General features: G+C 38.1%; 1 protein-coding gene across 3 annotated transcripts in view; it reads right to left on the bottom strand.

The window, feature by feature from the left end:
* LOC138019269 (uncharacterized protein YfbL-like) overlaps nt 1-20,555 on the bottom strand; it is a 90,605-nt gene extending 70,050 nt beyond the window's left edge. Inside the window, exons 1-2 of one of the 3 annotated variants that reach the window (XM_068865996.1) lie at nt 20,290-20,555; nt 10,609-11,046 (exon numbers count right to left, since the gene is read on the bottom strand). In XM_068865996.1, coding sequence (XP_068722097.1) covers nt 10,609-11,046; nt 20,290-20,353 — 502 coding nt within the window. In that variant the 5' untranslated portion in view covers nt 20,354-20,555. The remainder of the gene's footprint in view (nt 1-10,608; nt 11,047-20,289) is intronic. The other 2 variants (XM_068865997.1, XM_068865998.1) reach the window with 2 other exon arrangements.
* Between the last annotated feature and the right edge of the window lie 273 nt (nt 20,556-20,828).

The raw sequence follows: 20,828 nt of genomic DNA, 5'->3' as shown, positions 1-20,828 counted from the left end.
TTAGGCAACCCAGTAATTAGTTAAAATAATGTTTGGAAGAACAGAAGTGTAGGTACATTACTACAGCTACATGTATATATAGATATCTGTAGATTCAGATTCGTGACTGTTTGCATGTAACAAATCATTTTTTATTAGACTATTGTTTTGTGGAAGCATTAATGATGTAATTTGTTTTAGGGGACTGTCATGTGTTGTCGGATCAAGTACCGCTAATCTGTTTTAAGTCAAGGGATGGTTGACAGTGGATAGTTGTTCCTGAAAGGAAGCATTATTGCCATGGACTTTTTTGGTTACACCCCACATGTCGTTCTTTTCTTCGATGAAAATTTTTTTTAATATATTACGTGATTTGGAGCTACAGCTAGAGACATTGACAATCCCATGCATAAGGTCTCATTGGGTTTGATAGCAGTAAAATATTTTAGAAAAATGTTTAAAAGCTTTTATCATAACGTCTCGTCTTGGTCCTGCTGGACTTTAAATATGCTCTACCGAGATAGACTATTGATCGAGTTACGAGTTGAGTTACGGTTTTTGGCATTTTTGGCACCTAAATCTCATAAAATAATATTAAGTAGAAGTCACTGAGAAGACTAGGAAACACCGTTTTCGTGAAGTGCACAGGTGTATATTTACGAAATGGTTTTAAACTGATCAAAACAATCTTGAAATTTCATGCACGGCAGTATCCTTGTTTACCAGTTTACCAGTTTCAGCACTTGGGACTCCTTCGATTTGACTACTGTCTGTTTTGCTGTTATGTGGTCTCATCGACCAATGGTCCCTTTAGAAGATTATGCCAAGCCGACCATATGGCTGATGAAAAGACCAGACCACAACACTGTGTGGTGCGATCTTTAACATCTCACAGAGTTTATGAACATTGAAGTCTGTGAGACAGGACCTGCGATATATAGTCCTTATTCGCGAAGACTTGAAAGTCTAACCATTTGCGGATGTTATTACAAAGGCAGCACCTTCTCCTCAATTATTTTAAGACCCTGAGTGTTGCGAGTCCGTCTGGAGTCGAATTCACGATCTCGTGCATAACAAACTGAGCCACCGGCGCGCGGTTGTTCCGTCTAGCGATCAAGTCTATGGGCGCAGAAAAGATGTCTTCTTGTAAGGCTAAAGATGGGTTTTACTGTTAAGCCACCTTATAGCCCCGGCGGCTAAACGATTAAACGTACCGTTTGTCATCCAGCAGCGTGGTTTTCATGATCGGCTATCACACAAAATTATCGGAACAAGTGAGCCGCAATGAGGTTTTGTGTAAAATCCGGAACTCGGAACCTGGAACCCGTTTTTCCCTTACTGACCCTAGCCTCGGAAGTGCCTTTGTCAGTTCTCATTTACGTCACAGTTGCCCGCAAAAACAAAAGAAACCGTGAAACCAAAATTAATTAGCAATTGCAAGTAAATACCAAGTAACTTCGAACGCTTGCCGACGACTCTTCGATTAACTATCAACATTCCATTGAGTGAGAACCAGAACCCGAAGTGCGCAAAGATCCCAACCTCTTACCATGTAGAAACGGGAAACAGAAGGTGAGCGAGACAAACATCATTTCATAGTGTTTTCCTTGATTAATAACAAGTCATATTCTAGAAAAGGGTTTTTAGGCCTAGGGTTAGACAAATGGAAGGTTTAATTTTGGGTTACTTTTGGAAAGGTAAAACAATGACCTGCAAGTGACCCGTCAAACTGAAAGTGACTTTTGTTTTAGACCCGGCCCAATCTCGGTCTTAAATTTCTGGGACACTTGATGCCACACATAAGTTCACCCCCCCCTTCCTTTCGAAGTTGTAGGGAAAAATAAAGCTATTGACTTGTCTAAAGTTGTAGCGCAATCAACATTGAAAAGGGGGGAAGGGGTTGCATTTTGGGTTGGTGTCACCATCTTTTTGGTTGGAATTGTAGCTAGGCAACTAGACGTCATAATCAAGCATTACTTTCAACATCTTGTTTCTTTCAACTTTGGTGAAATGGTTTTCCGACATGTGTGACTAGCTCAAAAATGTTCACTTACTTAAATGCTCGGCTTGCATTACAAAACTTCGGTGACTAGCAAACGTGACAATCGTGTTTTAGAATTTCAGCGGGTATGAGCAAAAAGCGTAATGCGGGCTCTCTTTGTCGTATGTTGTCCTCTTTCGTTTGATGATCGATCATGATGCCGCGCGACAAGTACGGTTCATCGTAGCCGCTTACCCTTATCCCTTTAAAGACATCTTTTGACGTCGATAGACTTTACAGTAGCAACGAGAATGATGCCTTAAAAGGTGTAATAATAATGAGATTGTTTTGATCAGGAAATCCATGCAATTTTGCAAAATTTTATGCAAAAATAGCTTTCAACACGAAGAAAACAGTTTTCGAAGTGATTTGTACTGAATATTCACTACTTTTAATTCCGAAAAACGCCAAAAACTGTAACTCAATCTTAACTCAAACTTAACTCAATCTTAACTCAAACTTAACTCAAACTCAACTCAAACTCAACTCAGCTCGTAACTCGATGAATAGCCGATCCCCTTCAGTTGATAACTTTCATTTTTAACGTATTCAACATTCAACTTTATCATAAAACTTTCAACTTTACATGTCAACAATTGACTGTAGAGCATACAACATTGAACTTCACAGCTTAAATTGTAAGAGTGTCTACTCAGGAATGAGCTCAGCATCAGACATTTGAGTTCACAACTGAATCGAAACTGAACATCAATCATGAGATTACAATTTTTCGGTTGGGTTGGCAATCCGAAACTTTCGTTTAACAACCCGGTCGTTCTTTGCAATTTGACGTTCAATTATATTGTACGCTTTTATCCTGCAATCTTGATTGTTGAGTTCTCAAATAAAATTCCAGAAGTTCCATTAAAAGAAATCGTCGACATTTTCCGCCCGCGAATTATTTGGCACGCGATTTCAAATTATCAAGATGGCGGCATAAAGAAAGCAGTACATAGAAAAAACAAGGACTGAAATAACACACTATCAAAGGATCTGAATCAATTTAATTTCTTTTTTGAGGTTGTCAATACAAGGGAGAATGAAAAAGGGGAAACTAGAGTCTGGGCTCCTGTTCGAATGACGATTTTAGAGAGAAGAAACAACTTCGTTTCATGCGTGTGACTTGGCAGAGTAAAAATAATTTTCAAAAATCAGGGCCCACAGTACACTTAGCCAGCGATATTCTGTATAATAATAATAATCATATATGAAGTACCCACCTGTAAAGATGGCGATCAAAACAAACTGGAGACAGAAACCCTACTTTTCACAAGGAATAATAAGCGCAGTGGTGCGTTTTGTACCGCTTTTATCGCAGAAATGGATGTATTTTTACCTCTTTTATCGCAATTTGGGCGGCAATTTGGGGAATGGATAAAGGCTGATTTTTATCACGTTTTAAAGTTTGAACATCGATCGACGATTAGAGAGGTCGGCACCAAGGATTCACATCAACGAAATGTTCTAAAATGTGGAGGGAAGGTAGGCACCTCTGAGCTTTTTTGAAAGAATTAGAGAGCTCAAGGAACTGTAACAGCCGTTCGTAAAATGTGTTGTTTGCGGCACGTTGGCGAACTTTCGAGAGAACAAAACTAGCGTAAATAATGATATGGCACGTACACTTTACATTTAGATGTCGACAAATGTAGTGTATACCGCTTTAGATCTGCAATTTCCACTTCTTCAATTTTCTCCATACATTTCTCTAGAACGATCGGCGGCCATTCTTAGAGAGCGGAAGGTCTGGGTCGAGTCTGGGCGTCCGCCATTTTGGCTTAAATTTCTGGTAATGAAGGAAGATAGGGACTGACCATGTCAACAAACCAAAACACGCTGAAGAAGATAGAAGAACGAGTGAAACAATTTAAGGCAAAAGTAAAAAAAAGACGCCTCCAAAGATCATAACGATCTACTAAGAAACGCAGAAAAAGGCAAACGAAGTCTTAAAAAGCCAGCTATCTCACTGATACATGGCACAATGTTTGGGTAGTCCATGGAATGGGGGGATCAGTGTTTTGTCCACCACCTCCCACACAATGCAAATAACATAACTTTATTGAGTTGTACACAATAATTGGAAAGCCAACAGTTTGCATTGTGGTCCATAAAACTGAAAAGAAAAGTAATTTATTTAAAAAAGGGAAAAATTGCTGGTGCTAAAGAGCTCAAGCTTAAAGTTACTTATTTTAAAGCTATGGTTAATAAATACTCTCTAAATTTTCTTTCTCTCTTTCGATATATTAAAATTTAGTCCTAAACAACGAAAGGCATCATTTCGAGGCTCTGGGGAATAAACTCATACAAATCCTTATAGTTACTTCCCAGAGCCTCGAAATGACACCTTTTGTTTAGGACTGAATTTTCATATATCACAACTGGGCTATTATAAAATACCAAAGCTGCACACTCCGGCACAAAAAAGCATTGTGGGAGAGAAAGGTATTGCAAAGTGTTTCAACAATTTTTTCAGAGGCTCTAGTTGTTATTGATGTTACGGGTGTTGTATTAGTTCAAACCTATCCTTTCCTTTTTTACAGCTCAGACCAGTTGTAAGTCAGTGTACAGTTTGATGTCATACAGAAGAATAAGTTAAACATATACCTGTAGTGGGAAAACGGAAGAACGGTGTAAAAGCAGAATAAGTAGGGGGAACGAGACTTGAAATTCTTGAAATAGCAGCCAAAAAATGGAATAATTATTTGATTTGACTTCAGTTGATATTTGCATTTGTCAAGGGAAAGATAAGTAGGGTAGCATGAAAAGGCATTTTAATTCAAGGCAGAAAATTTTCCGAAATGTTTTGGGACTTTAAGTAAAGATTAAGGTCACAACTGTCGATCGCAATAAAAGTGTGTAAAAAGATCAAATATTTCCAGAGATATTGGTAAAATACTTTTTCGACGGAAGTAGAAGTTAATTTTGATTTACAGCATATGAAGACTATCGGCGAGCTTTTCGCGGCAAACCTCAAGTAATTGTCTTCACTCGCAAACGTTTGAGGTATTTGTATATAAAAGCGTCATATTTTGTTTTTTGTGTATTTTAAGAAAGTATAAGCAATGACGACAGACAAGCCACGTGAATATCCGTGGTAGGAAAAAGAGAACATATCGGCAGTTGTGCTTTGTGTTGAAAGCTTTTGTTTTCGTCCGCTTCCATTTTTTTTCTGTTGCTGCTGTGTTTGATGAGATCGAGGTGCGCGGCCTTTTTCTCTTTAGCGTGATGCCCTCCGAAATATGCGTCAAAATTTTGAACCTATCCTTACTTCACTTTTCTGTGATGATTCCTGAGCACTTTATGCAAGTGTTCCTGAGACGGCTGAGGACAGCAGTCTTATCAAGTTTTGTCTTGCACCAAAAAGTCAAAACATTGGACCACGTGCCTAGCTATGAGCTCTAAACTTCAAATTGGCAGAGCAAGAGTCTTTCATTTGCAACATCACGGCCACATAACAATTGAGAATGATTTTCCAGCTGTTTAAATGACATTTTGATATAAACTGATATAAATGTGAAAAAAGGTGATCCGACGTTTTTCAAATTTACCCAAATGCAATCCACTTCAATCCTCCCCAGTTTTGTACATCCTTGTCCCTTCTTAGCTTTCCTGTGTTTTGTTTGAGTTCTTCTATAGTTTTGAGCCGTTATTTTGCTATTTCAGTTAATCAGTATGACCATTTGATCAATGCTGAAATTGCCTAAAATTGCGTGACCTAGCCCCTTTAAATAATATTTTTACATTTGGCGCCCCATAAATAATGACAAGTACTGACTGACTGATAATCATATATAAATCATTACTTCTTAGTAAACCTGATATGTATATCATACGAAACACGTATACCATTTTATATAAATAATTCATCAAACAACTTCTTTTATTAAAAGGCTGAATAATGAAGAAAACTAATTGCTCCTCGAGGCTAAATAATAAATTTACAAACGGAGCCCCATATAAGTGGCATTTGTCTGCACATCTGCATAATATTTCTGGTGAAAGACCTTTTAATTTTATGGGCTTACAAGGCTTGGAGCTGACCAATTATTACTGGTAGTGTGACCACTTCGTTGCAAATAGCCTATTTCGATTTATGTAAATTCGGCTTAAAAACAATGAACACTATTTTTTGGCCGGGGACACATGATGGGACGCAAAAAGCCCTAACTGTAAGTACTTCAAAAGAATGCTAGTACGGTGTACTAGGATTCCTAACATACTTTTCATTGAGAAGCGCAAGTTTTGACACTGCAGGTGTTGTAATCCGTTGCAAAATGCAAAGCGCTCATTTTATTGGAAACGACCCAGAGAACTCCAGAGAATATGATCCTCAGTGAACTGTGCGTTCTCTTTTGATGGCGCTGAACGAGACGTCAAATCCGTAAACAATTATTACAGGGTTGTTTGGAAAGGAAAGGAAAGGAACTTTATTTAAGTGTCTAGTGGATTTAGCACTGGAGCACTAATTGGGGACACTGTAAAGTGCAATTAACAATCAACGCAAATCAAGGCAAATGCTGGTTTTTGGGGAGAGGGGAAACCGGAGTACCCAGAGAAAACCTGTCGGTGCAGAGTAGAGAGCCAACAAACTCAACTCACATATGACGGGAGGCGAGTGCTCTCACCACTGCGCCATCCCTACATGGCGGATCGAATGTGGAAGAGAATCATCTAGACATGTGAAAACACTAACGAAGAAAGATCAAACCAGAGGAAAGAGTGAAAGAAAAGGAAACCACTATTAGCGACAAGAAATGCTGCAAGATACATTTCAGCGGAAATTACTCGAAGAAACAAGTACAACATTGTCTCACACTTAAGACCTGAAATGGGAAAATCCTTATAGTTTAGCACGGTAGTGAGAGAACTGTTGAAAACAATGGTAAATCAAAGGATGTTGCCAATATACAGTGAGAAAAATTTCCCGCTCGTCTCCCCTAGAATGCAGTTAATTTTCTTGTAAGCTTCCAGCAACGTTGGTCAGAATTTCTTTTTACTCTATTCCTGTGGGGTCGTTTCGATTACTAGGGCTAATGATCATGGGGAATATATAGCACTTTAAGTTACTCTCTGACAGATGATGTAGTTGCTTCGGTTTACTTTCCTTTGGCCTTCTCACTATCATAATAGATTAAGGCAACTTTATATCACAGTTTGCCGTCATTTAAGGGTCGATTTGTCCTTTACTGGAATAAGAATTAACATAAATATATACATGTACATGTACATTTTGCAGCGCACTCGGCAAAGTCTCTGAATTTTGGCCGTTCCGGCTTAGGTGGCTTTATGCATTCTAACGCAACCTTTTCGAAGCATTACTACAGGCCAGGACGGCTTCTTATCGGCTATTACCATGATTAAAGACAATAAAAACCCGCCAGTTCAGGTGAAAAACCACAACATGCATTGTTACAAATTATCTAGTAAACGGCTAAACCTACTTTCCACGTTACATCAAACTATTTTAGGTGTGTCACCCTCCAGTTCAGATGAAAAAGACGCAACATACATTGTTACAAATTATCTAGTAAACAGCTAAACCTACTTTTCATGTTACATCGAACTGTTTGAGGTGTGCCACCTTGTCTCTCATATACCGGGCTCTGAAATCGTTAATCATTACACATATACTGGGAAGTGTAAGCGTTAATCATTACATGAAAGCAGTGAAGAACAGAGGGCTGAGAAATAGTACTAGAGGAACAGTGGCTATTTACTGAGGAACAGTAGGCTTAGAAGAACAGTGGGCACAGACGGTAAAGAGGAACAGTAGGCACAAAGGAAACTTATGCACCGAGGAACAGTGAGCACAGAGAAACAGTATGCACAGTATACAATGGATAACAAAAGTAGAAACCAGAAGACTAAAAGCCAGCAGTTTTAAAGGTTAAGTTACTTTGAATTGGGACGTGGCTGCCTCCACTCTTTTTACATAGGGAGTCGATATTGTTGACACAACCCAGTTACCTCTTTACTGAAACCCAATGAATTCGTTGAATTAAGGGTGGACCATCCCTGCACTTTGACAGATCACGAAAAAGTGTTTCATATCTGGCTGCTATGTCGTGGATAATGGAACCAAAAGGTCGAGACAGCAGAAAGCAACATCATCGTCAGTTACAGAATATTTGAAAAACCGTTAGGACTATATAACAACTAGGCGAAACAAGCATAATTAAATATGATTAAGTGACAAAAATTACATATTTGAGTGAGTTACGAAGTGTTTGAAAGAATGTAAAGCCTAAAGCGTAAGTGTCAGGTGACGTGATGAACTTGTTGGTTTAAATTAGGCTTTTCCCGATTTATATGCATAACCTCCTTAAGTTTAAGTTGAAATTTAGTAGGGGCGGAATCAAGGATTTCGAAACAATCCGCAGAGCAAGATTGACGGCAACGTTCTGAGCTTAGTAAATGTTTATGAATGTTTCGCCTAGTTGTTATATAGTGCAAACGATTTTTCAAATATTCTGGAACTGAAGGTGATGTTCGTAACATCAAAACATGTCTTGGAAATTAAAAAATGTCGTAATCTTCTTAAAGATAACGATTTGCTTTCTGCTGTCTCGACCTTTTGGTTCCATTATCCACGAAATACAAGGTTCAAGTTTTTCATCAAATGGAGCCCTTTAAAGAAAACGACAAAACTTTTAAGATTATAAGACATGTTTCGACAGAAATTTCTGTCATCTTCAGTTGATTAATGTACAAATCGTTAGAACTTGAATTTATAAGTAGGAACAAGTGCTAATTATGCTAGTAACAACGGAATGTACATAATACATGACAATGTGAGAATTAAATGGATAGTTTAAGATTTATTTAACGTTTTGTACATTACTAAATCAACTGAGGTTAACATAAATTTCTGTCGAAACATGTCGTATAATCTTAAAAGTTTTGTCTTTTTTTTTTTAAAGGTCTTATTTGCGTGCTAATATCAAGATCCTGTGGAAATAGAGCTCTGCTTTAAAACTGAATTTGTTTTTTCCATTCTTTTACAAGCGCTCGCGGAGCCAGGAGATGCGATTCATTCACTTTGTCTTCCTTTGATTGGATCAAGAATTGGACCAAGAATTGTTTGTTGGAAGTTTTTTCATGATCACTAAACAAAAAGTGTGCGATAAACCATAATACTACCCTTTACTAAAAACCTACCTGTTTCCACCTTTTCTCCGGGATTTTCGATGGGTGCTTTATTTTTGAACGAATGAACGACAGTATTAATAGCGCTTGTCGACTTCGGTACTTCGGTCTTTAAATCATGATGTGGGCGGAACATTCTTCAACTTTGATAGATCACGTGTCTCCGCGTTAATCGAGGGCTTTTGTAACGCTATACCCTCTCGATAATCCTTGACGAATATCAACGATTTATCCGAGCAAGAAATAATATCACAAATAGCGGGATCGGTCATCAGAATTCAAAGTACCTACGTGCAATGTGTTTTAGCGCGAAAGTAAAAAAATTGTTTTATTAGTAGTTTTCTTTCACTCATTGGTCGCCTTACGGGTGTGATTTTTCGTTTCTTTTGGTTTAGTGACTCATTCACTGATCTCTGTCCCCTGCCTCACTCAAAACTGGCGTTTTCAAAGAACTCAATTGAAAATAACTTAAGATTGTAAGTTAATGATCTTCAAAGGTACTTACTAAAATTTGAACAATTTCCTTATTAAATGAATTCTTCTAGTGATTTATTTGTTGCGTCAAAGATCGAATTGATTTACCTACTCCAGGTTACTTAGGTAAACAGCTGGGCAGATAAGCTCTTTGTGCTTGACGTGTGGGTCTCTGTATGTGTATACGGTAGGTTTCTTTTGACCGGGTTTTGGGACCCTATTCCTCTTAGATAGTAGGAAGACGTAGCCACTGACTGTGAAACCGTATCTGACAACACATTTTTGCCTTTGTTTAGCCTGCACATTCGAGCAGTCAAGCACTGCTCTTCATGTACCTCGAACCACTGGGAGCCTGCTCGCAGGCTAGTCTTCCTGGAATAACACTGTCAATAACCGTTTGTCAATTGTTGCAAAAAAGAAACCTTTCTATTTACATTAGAAATCAATATTGTTGGCACAACCCAGTCACCTCTTTACTGACACCCATTGAATTCATTAACGGTGGACCATTCCTGCACTTTGACAGATCACGAAAGAGTGGTATAGCTTCTTAAAAAACTACAGCAACAGAGAGGGCAAAGAAAGGTAATACAGTTTGCCAAACTCTTACTGCGAAACTCGGAGATCCGTGAACATTGGTGTGATTATTTATAGTATCCTATTGTGGGTTTTACTCTTCTTAATCACTATACATACAAGGTTGAAACGTCCTTCATATCTGGCTGCTATGTCGTGGATAATGGAACCAAAAGGTCGAGACAGCAGAAAGCAAATCGTTATTTTTAAGAAGATTACGACAGTTTTTTTTCTTTCCAAGACATGTTTCGAGCCAGGAGATGCGATTCATTCACTTTGTCTCCCTTTGATTGGATCAAGAATTGGACCAAGAATTGTTTGTTGGAATTGTTTTCATGATCACTAAACAGAAAGTGTGCGATAAACCATAATACTACCCTTTACTAAAAACCTACCTGTTGTTTTGTTGGTTGAAGACGGCGGTGTGGTTGGAGACGGCGATGTGGTTGGAGCTACTGATTTTGTAGTGCTACCTTTCGACGGCTTATTGCACAGGTCCCCCTCACAGCAAGTGTAATCGCAGTCTGTCATCTCGAAGCCAGGAAGTCCTTGAAACACAGGTTTAATCAATTCGCAAGTCACATTCTTGGCCTGGCCGCAGAAGGATTTTACATTGCAGTTCATTTGAGTGAACTTTATCTCGCCGAACATAGAGGTATTCAAAGAAATGACTGACGTAAAGCACGCATCCGCAAACTGACCGATGTTCGCATCCTGACTGCAGTCGATCGTTTCAGGATTGGAGCAAAGATTGTTTAATGCGGCCGGGTTTTGCATTAAGCCCATTATCTGGCATAAGTCATGTGGGCATCGGTAGCACTGAATTGCCAAAGCTGAAACAAGAAAGCAGTAAAAATAACAAAAAAGGTTTATTGTTTTATCAACGTTTTGTCACAAACTTAAAGAAGCGCTGTTACATCAGTTGTGCAATGTTTCGTGCGACATCATTGTAAAATAAACTCAAATTCGTTTTCACTAGCCTGCGTGCAGGAGGAGTGTGAACTGAACGCTCATAGTACCGACGGAACTACGAGCCGGCTCCCAAATCACATACCGTGTGTACGCAGTCTAGTTTTAATGAGGTTGGAGTCGAACGACCTCGAAATGGAGGATGACAGGGGAAAGCCTATTCAGTTGCAAATAATTGATTGTAAAAGGCAAGTGCCTGCTGCAGCATTTTTTTTTTACACTGGACACAATGACTGGCTCTCCGAATTGCAAGTAAGGTTAAACCGCTGTCAATCAAACCATCGAATGGTGCAAAGCCAAGTCAAGGCTTAAGTTGATTTAGCCGCAATATTCATTGCAATTCAAATTCAAGTTCTCTCTGGCTCCAAACAGGTGATGGACAAAGCAGAGTCAAACCACTGACCCCAGTCCATGGACTACCCCAATGGACCGCTCCAAAATAGAGTACATTTAAAGAATACTAGTTCGAATGAGTACTATTGCAAGAACTGAATTGATTATACATATACTTGCTTCGCACGTACCCTATATATTTTCGTCCGTACGGCCACAAGCGGCAAATCCAGGTTTTGCACTGGTTTCACTGCACTTACATGAAGTAATCAGCCACCACGTACAAAAGTTACCGACAGGTAACCTTTTTAAAATAGGTGCCTATACTTAAATACTGATGATCAACCCCGGTTAAAATGTGGCAGTTAAGACTTGAGCACTAATTGAGACGCTGCTTACTATGGTGTTCGATCCCCGCCAAAAATCAACTTTGCAGAGCAACATTCAAATTTATCAAACAACTTTCAATTTCAGTTGGAGATAGACTATTGATCGAGTTACGAGTTGAGTTGAGTTTGAGTTAAAATTGAGTTAATATTGAGTAACGGTTTTTGGCATATTTGGCACTTAAATCTAATAAATATTAAGTAGAAGTCACTGGGAAGACCATGAAACACCGTTTTCGTGAAGTGCACAGGTGTATATTTACGAAATGGTTTTAAACTGATCAAAACAATCTTGAAATTTCATGCACGGCAGTATCCTTGTTTACCAGTTTACCAGTTTCAGCACTTGGGACTCCTTCGATTTGACTACTGTCTGTTTTGCTGTTATGTGGTCTCATCGACCAATGGTCCCTTTAGAAGATTATGCCAAGCCGACCATATGGCTGATGAAAAGACCAGACCACAACACTGTGTGGTGCGATCTTTAACATCTCACAGAGTTTATGAACATTGAAGTCTGTGAGACGGGACCTGCGATTTATAGTCCTTATTCGCGAAGACTTGAAAGCCTAACCATTTGCGGATGTTATTACAAAGGCAGCACCTTCTCCTCAATTATTTTAAGACCCTGAGTGTTGCGAGTCTGTCCGGAGTCGAATTCACGATCTCGTGCATAACAAACTGAGCCACCGGCGCGCGGTTGTTCCGTCTAGAGATCAAGTCTATCGACGCAAAAAAGATGTCTTCTTGTAAGGCTAAAGATGGGTTTTACTGTTAAGCCAGCTTATACGCCCGGCGGCTAAACGATTAAACGTACCGTTTGTCATCCAGCAGTGTGGTTTTCATGATCGGCTATCACACCAATTTATCGGAACAAGTGATCCGCAATGAGGGTTTGTGTAAAATCTGTAACTCGGAACCTGGAACCCGTTTTTTTCCTTACTGACCCTAGCCTCGGAAGTGCCTTTGTCAGTTCTCATTTACGTCACAGTTGCCCGCAAAAACAAAAGAAACCGTGAAACCAAAATTAATTAACAAGTAAATACCATGTAACTTCGAACGCTTGCCGACGACTCTTCGATTAACTATCAACATTCCATTGAGTGAGTACCAGAACTCGAAGTGCGCAAAGATCCCCAATCTTACCATGTAGAAACGGAAAACAGAAGGTGAGCGAAACAGGGTTTTTAGGCCTAGGGTTAGACAAATGGAAGGTTTAATTTTGGGTTACTTTCGGAAAGGTAAAACAATGACCTGCAAGTACCCGTCAAACTGAAAGTGACTTTTGTTTTAGACCCGGCCAAATTTCGGTCTCAAATTTCTGGGACACTTGATGCCACACATAAGTTCACCCCCCACCCCCTTCCTTTCGAGAAGTTGTAGGGAAAAATAAAGCTATTGACTTTTGTCATGAATGCCTAAAGTTATAGCGCAATCAACATTGAAAAGGGGGGAAGGGGTTGCATTTTGGGTTGGTGTCACCATCTTTTTGGTTGGAATTGTAGCTAGGCAACTAGACGTCATAATCAAGCATTACTTTCAACATCTTGTTTCTTTCAACTTTGCAGTGAAATGGTTTTCCGACATGTGTACCTAGGTCAAAAATGTTCACTTACTTAAATGCTCGGCTTGCTTTACAAAATTTCGGTGACTAGCAAACGTGACAATCGTGTTTTAGAATTTCAGCGGTTATGAGCAAAAAGCGTAATGCGGGCTCTCTTCGTCGTATGTTGTCCTCTTTCGTTTGATGATCGATCATGATGCCGCACGACAAGTACGGTTCATCGTAGCCGCTTACCCTTATCCCTTTGAAGACATCGTTTTGACGTCGATAGACTTTACAGCAGCAACGAGAATGATGCCTTAAAAGGCGTAATAATAATGAGATTGTTTTGATCAGGAAATCCATGCAATTTTGCAAAATTTTATGCAAAAATAGCTTTCAACACGAAGAAAACAGTTTTCGAAGTGATTTGTACTGAATATTCACTACTTTTAATTCCGAAAAACGCCAAAAACTGTCACTCTATTTTAACGCAAACTTAACTCAATCTTAACTCAACTTAACTCAAACTCAACTCAAACTCAACTCAGCTCGTTACTCGATGAATAGCCGATCCCTGCTCTACCATGCATTTTGAACAAGGAACTTGTCAATCAACCTATTATAATATTTGCAATATGATCTTTGGATAGTATTTAATTTCTACTTCTTATCCCTTTTTGTGCAGATATCCTATGTCTCTCACATAGTTAGTTTTAAGTTTTTATTTCCTGTAGTGTATCTTTATTATATTTAGCACATGATCCCACAAGCAAGTATTATTGCTTTAATATTGATTGTGTTTGAATAAAGGATATTGTTGTCTTGTCTTGTAGATAAGGCAAAACAGCCTCAGTTGTATTTGCATTATTATTTCTGGGTGTTACTTTTAAAGAGAAAACCATTAAAAGGGCACATAGTTTGCAGGAGTCCAGGAAAATATTCAAAATATTCATTAATTTGAAGTTCCTGAAGCAGGTAAATCTTGAAGAGTTTATGTAACGAAAATTTGGAATATACAGCATTTTGTATTTGGGAATGGGTAAGTCCACAGAATTTATTTTCCTTATGTTGAGAAGTACTGTAAGAGCTGTCAGATAACTCAGATGGAAATTTGACAGACCTTAGCTGTAATTCAAATTATTAGTACAGTTTTGGTCGTTAGTGGAACATAATATTTTAATGGGACATTTTTTAGTGAGTGATTAACCCAATGACTCCTGGGGATTCCCCATTGACGAGTAAAATACTAAGTATGGCCGGTTTAGGGGTGAAAGGGTTAAAGTGCTATTATTAGTTTGACTTTCCTTTTCTTCATTTGAACCAAAACAAGTGATTAATCATCACCTCCACCATGCTTTGCTTTGCTTTACTTTGGCTTTTAGAACAAAGTATCAAAGTTGAAGCTGGTGGCTCAAGGAGTAAACTTTGCCACAAAGGCAGGTTAAATATTTGAGTATTATTGTAGAACAAATTTGCCTATATCATTAAAGTCATTAAATCAATGGGAATCCAAACATGAGGATGCAGTTTGCTCAGGAGGGGTCTTCCCTATAACAATGGCAGGCCACTTCTGGAATTTTTTTAAAAACAATCCTTAAAGGTAACAGAACCATGTTTTGTGGATATAGAGGCTAAAGAAATCTGACCCTTTAGAGGAACCAGTTCTAAAGTGACAAATGACTGGCATTTTATAATTCATAAGTAAAAGTTATTTGCTCATATACCAAATTGTCCTACAGTTCGAGTCATTTTTCAGATTGATAGCCTTAAATGTACTGAAGCAACTCCACCAACTGTTTGGTCTGAGCATCATAAGCAGTATAAATCCACAATGTTTTTCTCCAAAAAGGAACAACAAGAACCCCTGTCATTTTTGTCAGGGATTCCCCCTTGCGGCAGTTTGTTTACTTTACCACCATTGTTTAATACTATCCAGGGACTAAAGCAAGGATGGAAATAGATTACAGTTTACACTTACTGCATTCAACTTTAATTTATTCATCCTTGGAAATGGTAGGAGTGATTAGTTTTCTTTAAAGCAATTGTTAAAAATTCATTGCACCTAATGTTGAAATATTTTTTACATATGGAAAGGTAACAGGACAGGAGTTATTTCTGTGAAGTCTTATCCAGAAAACTCCAACATGGGATTACGCCCCTTTCAAATGTAGCTTTGTATGCTTTTGCTCAATGACTTTGAACAATTATTACAGAAATATGAAGTTATGGAATTTTGTAAAAGTTAAATCTAATGGAAGGGGATTAAAATTATTGAAACCGCTGTGTTGCAACCAGAGTCCACAAAGAGGGGTTAAATAATTTATTGCACTGAAAGTATTTAGTAGGCCAACATGAAATTTGTTTTGGATGATGGCACTGAATCATTGTCAACAAGTTTTTCTAAACTTTGAAGTACCTAATTTTACATGTATATCCTCATGCTGTTTCATTGCTGGAAGGTAAAATCAATTCTTGATGAATTATTTTTGTTCTCACATTAACTCACTACAATGTGATGAAAGCGTATTGTTAGCTGTAGTAATATTTTGTTACAGTAAAATCCTCCCTGCTAGTGAGCTGGATTTCTGATCAAATGTTGTTTTGGCTATTCAGAGTTAACCTAATCTGTATTTATTTCGATAATTTGGAGGGAAGCAAACAATTGGAATTTTACTTGAAACGACTATAGCAAAATATAATTGCAACTAAAAGGGTTCTTCTAGTGTACCCAATGTATGATATTGGTTATTATTGCTGGTAAATTCACTTTAAACTGTATTTTTGAACGACTGAAATACATTTCAAATTTTTCAAGGACCTCGTGCATTTCTTTTTAACTCCTCCGTCTTAAGAAATTTGCCTCTATGGACCACTTGAATGGCAATTTTAACAACTTAATTTTGAAAAAAAAAAAGCAAAAAATCTTAACATTTTCTGCTAGATACGGGCCCCCACGGAAACTGTGTGTAAATATTTAGTCGGAAGAGAAACCATTTGGAAATTTATATGGTATCTTTTTTGCTCCACTTTTTAAAAGATAAACGCATTAATTGTAATCAAGATGGTACTCCATTAGCCGGTAAGCTCCACAAACGAATTTCCACTCAAACACTGTCACAGCAACCTAGACTCGCGTTGACCTTGAAATTTTTAAAGAAATTTCCCTCGTAGCACTGTTGCCTGAAAAGAGAATCTCGCTGGCATAAAAACGCACTATACAGTCAACACATTCCTCCGTTTTACTGGCCTGAAAAAGCTTTTGTTTTTAATCGACGGAGATCTCATAAACACCCGATGGCAGCCATGTTTTATTTGAGCTATTGAAGTCACATGACACAAGGCCTCGACCAATCAGACATTTTTCGCCAGTGAAAATTCCACCTGGGGTAGAAATCTTACGCATGCACAGGAAAATCGGACTTTTAAACTCACGTTTTGCACGTATAATAAGCTGCATTCACACGCTGAAATTTTAAATAATCTATAGTCAGCCTTTGAAGTCACTTTTCTCTGATCCAACTCTGTGAGGTCCAATCGGTCAGTTTTGAACGTGAGTAATGGAAGACCGTGAAATCAGTTCAAAGTAAACTGCCTTTGGATAAAATACAAAGCTCAAATTTTTGCCAGTCAGGTGTTAACCAAACACACTTTCAAAATCTTAAGTGGCACTTTGAGAAATATTCATCAAAAGACCAGTCTTATTAATAGCACTTACTAGCTATTTTCCTGGAAAACGAACGAATTTAGAAACATCACACAGACCATTCTTCAAGGAATTGGAGTTAATATGAACCGATTCCGAGAATAATTCACTTGCGGTGTCCATTCAGTTCCGGGAACGCGAGAGACATGAGACATGTGACATGAGTACTAAGTTCACCAGTCGCATCATATTAAGTAACGCTAGTCAGACAAGTGCTACTTTAAAAAGCTTTTCATCTTGTTATAGGAGACTTCAGTGTTAATAAACACTTCTTTTGATATGTAAATTTTGCCAACCACATAACAAAAGAATCCTTTGTTTCGACAGCTAATAGATCTCTGGTTGACACATTAATGACAATAAGTGACGTTCCTTCAAGAAAAATCCCAATTAAAAAAAGTCAAATGAAAGAGATCCCTATGATAAAAGGTGTTTATAAAAAACGTTGAAACAAATCTAGATAGAAAAAACTATTAAAAAACTGAATTTTCGACTGCAACTGCGGTCTTCATCAGAGTAACTAAAATATGCTGTTCGAGAGCAATATGCTAAAACTAAAATAAGAAGTTACTTTATCCCCTAGGGCTTCAATAATGTCTTATAGACAGAAAGGAATGGCTGCCGCTCGTTTACCGCATTTTTGTCTATTGTGGAGTGCCATGATTCCAAAAATATTCTTTTGTGCCAATTATTGACATTCTTTTCTAGAATTTCCACATAGCTAGTGTCAATGTCATTGTCAGTGGTTTCGGCGTGATCTTTTACTGCCGACTCTTTGTTATTATTATTTCCTGGCCAGCATGCTCCCCGCCACGTGAATTCCATGATCTCTTTGTTTCCCCAATGTATGTGAAATCACACGATCGGCATTTAACCTTGTACACAATGCCTTTTGTTTTCGTTTCTTTTGGGCGATCCTTTGGTTTCCTGATGAATTTATCAACGAATTTATCTGTGTAACCATTAAGTCATTAATGACTTGTTGTCGTCAGTCTCGATCTTTTTCTGTGTCATTGGATAGGATGGTTTCTGCGCGGTCTATCAGGCAGTTAACAACCGCACGTTTGCTCTGGGCGGGGCTATGAGACGCGGTGGAACTTCCATCAGTCTCATCTCAAAACCACCAAACCATCTTTCTACTGTGATGCGTGTGTCAAGAAATGCGATGGTTTGGTGGTTTTGAGGTGAGACTGATCGAAGTTCCACCTCGTCTCATAGCCCCGCCCAGAGCAAACGTGCGGTTGTTAAATGCCTGATAGACCACTCAGAAACCAGTTCAGTTCAAGAATAGAATATAAGGAAACAACTAAATGTTGCAAAAAAAAAAAACAAAAATGAACGCGAGTGGAGACGGAAATCTCACTAAAAAATTGAACGCCATCTAAAAATAAAAAATTCGTCCAGCGTCTTGTTTGACTTTCGAGTGGCTTTATTAAACGAATGGCAGAATGTAAAATATTGAACCAATGTTTTGATCCAGATGAAAGATGGAAAATGCTTAAAACGTGGAAAAGTGCAAAGATGACAAATAATTATAATGAACTTGAGAACTGATGCCACTTGCACAGCAAGGGCTAAAGAAGTTAATGTTGAACTATTCGTCACTTATTCGGTAGAACGAGGAGAACAAGAACCAAGCAAATTACGTAATAACACGGCGCAAGGCGTTAAGGACGAACACGACGAATTTAAAGCAATAGCGCGCAGGTTTATTGAACTAAAATGCTCAAAGTTGCTCGTGGTACAGCCTTGCAACTTGAAATTTAATCGACGGTCCAAAGGTCGCACAGTTAAGAAATAGGTCGATGAAAGTCGGTTCGAACTGAAAGGCGATAAAAGCAAACAGAAACTAAGTATATGCAGACAAAATGATGATTTCAAACCCACTGAATTTTTATACTTGCCGAAAGCTAAGAAATACGTGACAGTAATACAATAAGGCCCGTTTCAAACGTCGAACTTGACATGTGCCGAATCTAATGCAAATGAGCGAAAACAAAAGATTTTTGTCAGTTGCATTAGATTCTGCACATGTAAAGTTCGTCGTTTGAAATGGGCCTAACACAACTAAATTGATATGAAATTAACTCAGTAAAAACGACATCATACAAATAACCGAAACGTCTTCTTCAAAATGAAATAGCAAAATGAATCACCGCCATAGAAATCATCCAAATTGCGTTTCAGTTTGATACAATCATCGTTCATTTTTGCAAAGACCAAGGATGTACATATTTTTTAACAATGTGAGCTGAAACAATTAATGATTTAAATCCATCGCTAAAACAATTCATTTTTAGACCTTTAATTAAACGTGATGCTGGTGAAAAGTTGTTTTTTCGTTAAGAAGTGCGTTATATCAATAACTTGAAGGGCTTTTGAAACATAGAATGGTAAAAATCGAGAAGTTCGTTTCGACCGCACTTCGGTTTTATATCATGTTGAACGGCCGAGGATATAATATGGAAAGCCATAACTTTCTTGTGTAATCTTTATTCCTTTGGTCTTGAAGTATTTGTCTTGATGATTTAGAGTTTTGTCAGGCTTAGTGTACGGTGGCAATATTACCACATGGTGTGGTTTTATTATAACAGATCATGATGAAAACACAACGCGTAACCATCAAACCTCGTCACATAATGACAAAAACTCACCACATAATGATAAAACCATACCACTAAATGCCAAAACCACAGCACAAGACACAACTTCAAGACCAAAAGAATAAAGAATACTTAAGAAAGTTATGGCTTTCCATAAAATGAAAACTAACATATGTATATATGCAGAGGCCAAGAAAAGACAGTACAATAAAATAAAACAATAAAAAGCCCGCAACAATTTTTTAGGCGCGCGAATTGAGTCAGATTGTACATTGAGACTTGGTCTCAGTTCGTCATTTTGTAAAAGCAATTATTTCACGCACGAGGTAGCCAGTCAAACTTGTTCTTGTAGTTCTCCTTAAGATGTTCAAATTCCTGATCAGATCCTTTGGAGCCAAGCCATGCTTCTCGCAGAAATATGTTTTGCAAAACAAAAAGTCTACTTTTGATGACAACGTTATGTTAAATATATATTATATTGTTGTCCCAAAGATTATAAACACTGGGTCAAATGATTTTGGTAAAATGGAACATACCTGATAGGGCAGCAGATATAATAACCACTACGTATACGTACAGACTGACCCGATAGCTCTCCATCGCAATTCAACATTCAATTGTTTTGACAGTAGGGAAATCGGACTGCTAACAGCTTTTTATCGGCTTAACTGCAGAATACCCTGCCACTCGAAAACAAAGTTCTGCGTAGCTGGCTATGCGATACACAATAACTAATAAATTCACTTTTTATCAAAACTTGATATTAAAAAAATTCGACTTGACGTCACGCAGATTTCCCAGAATAGGTTTAATTTGCAATTCTAATCGTTTTCCGGAATCCTTTCACAGGTGTCTTTGTACGGAAGCTTTTATTGGCTAGTAGTATTCGATTTCAACAGGTTGTCATTGCAGCTTGATGGTACGTCAACTAAAGGAACGAGACGATTTGAACAGGTACCGACAATATCATGTGTTCTTTGTCACAATTCCAAGAGTATACGGTAGTGTAGCATCCGAGTTATATCTACCCTACCCACCCACCCATATCACCACATATATCCCATGGTGGGATATA

This window comes from Montipora capricornis, chromosome 10, assembly GCF_036669925.1.
Source record: "Montipora capricornis isolate CH-2021 chromosome 10, ASM3666992v2, whole genome shotgun sequence".
NCBI lineage: Eukaryota > Metazoa > Cnidaria > Anthozoa > Scleractinia > Acroporidae > Montipora > Montipora capricornis.
The sequence above is the reverse complement of the archived record's forward strand: the minus strand, read 5'-3'. Positions and strand labels throughout refer to the sequence as shown.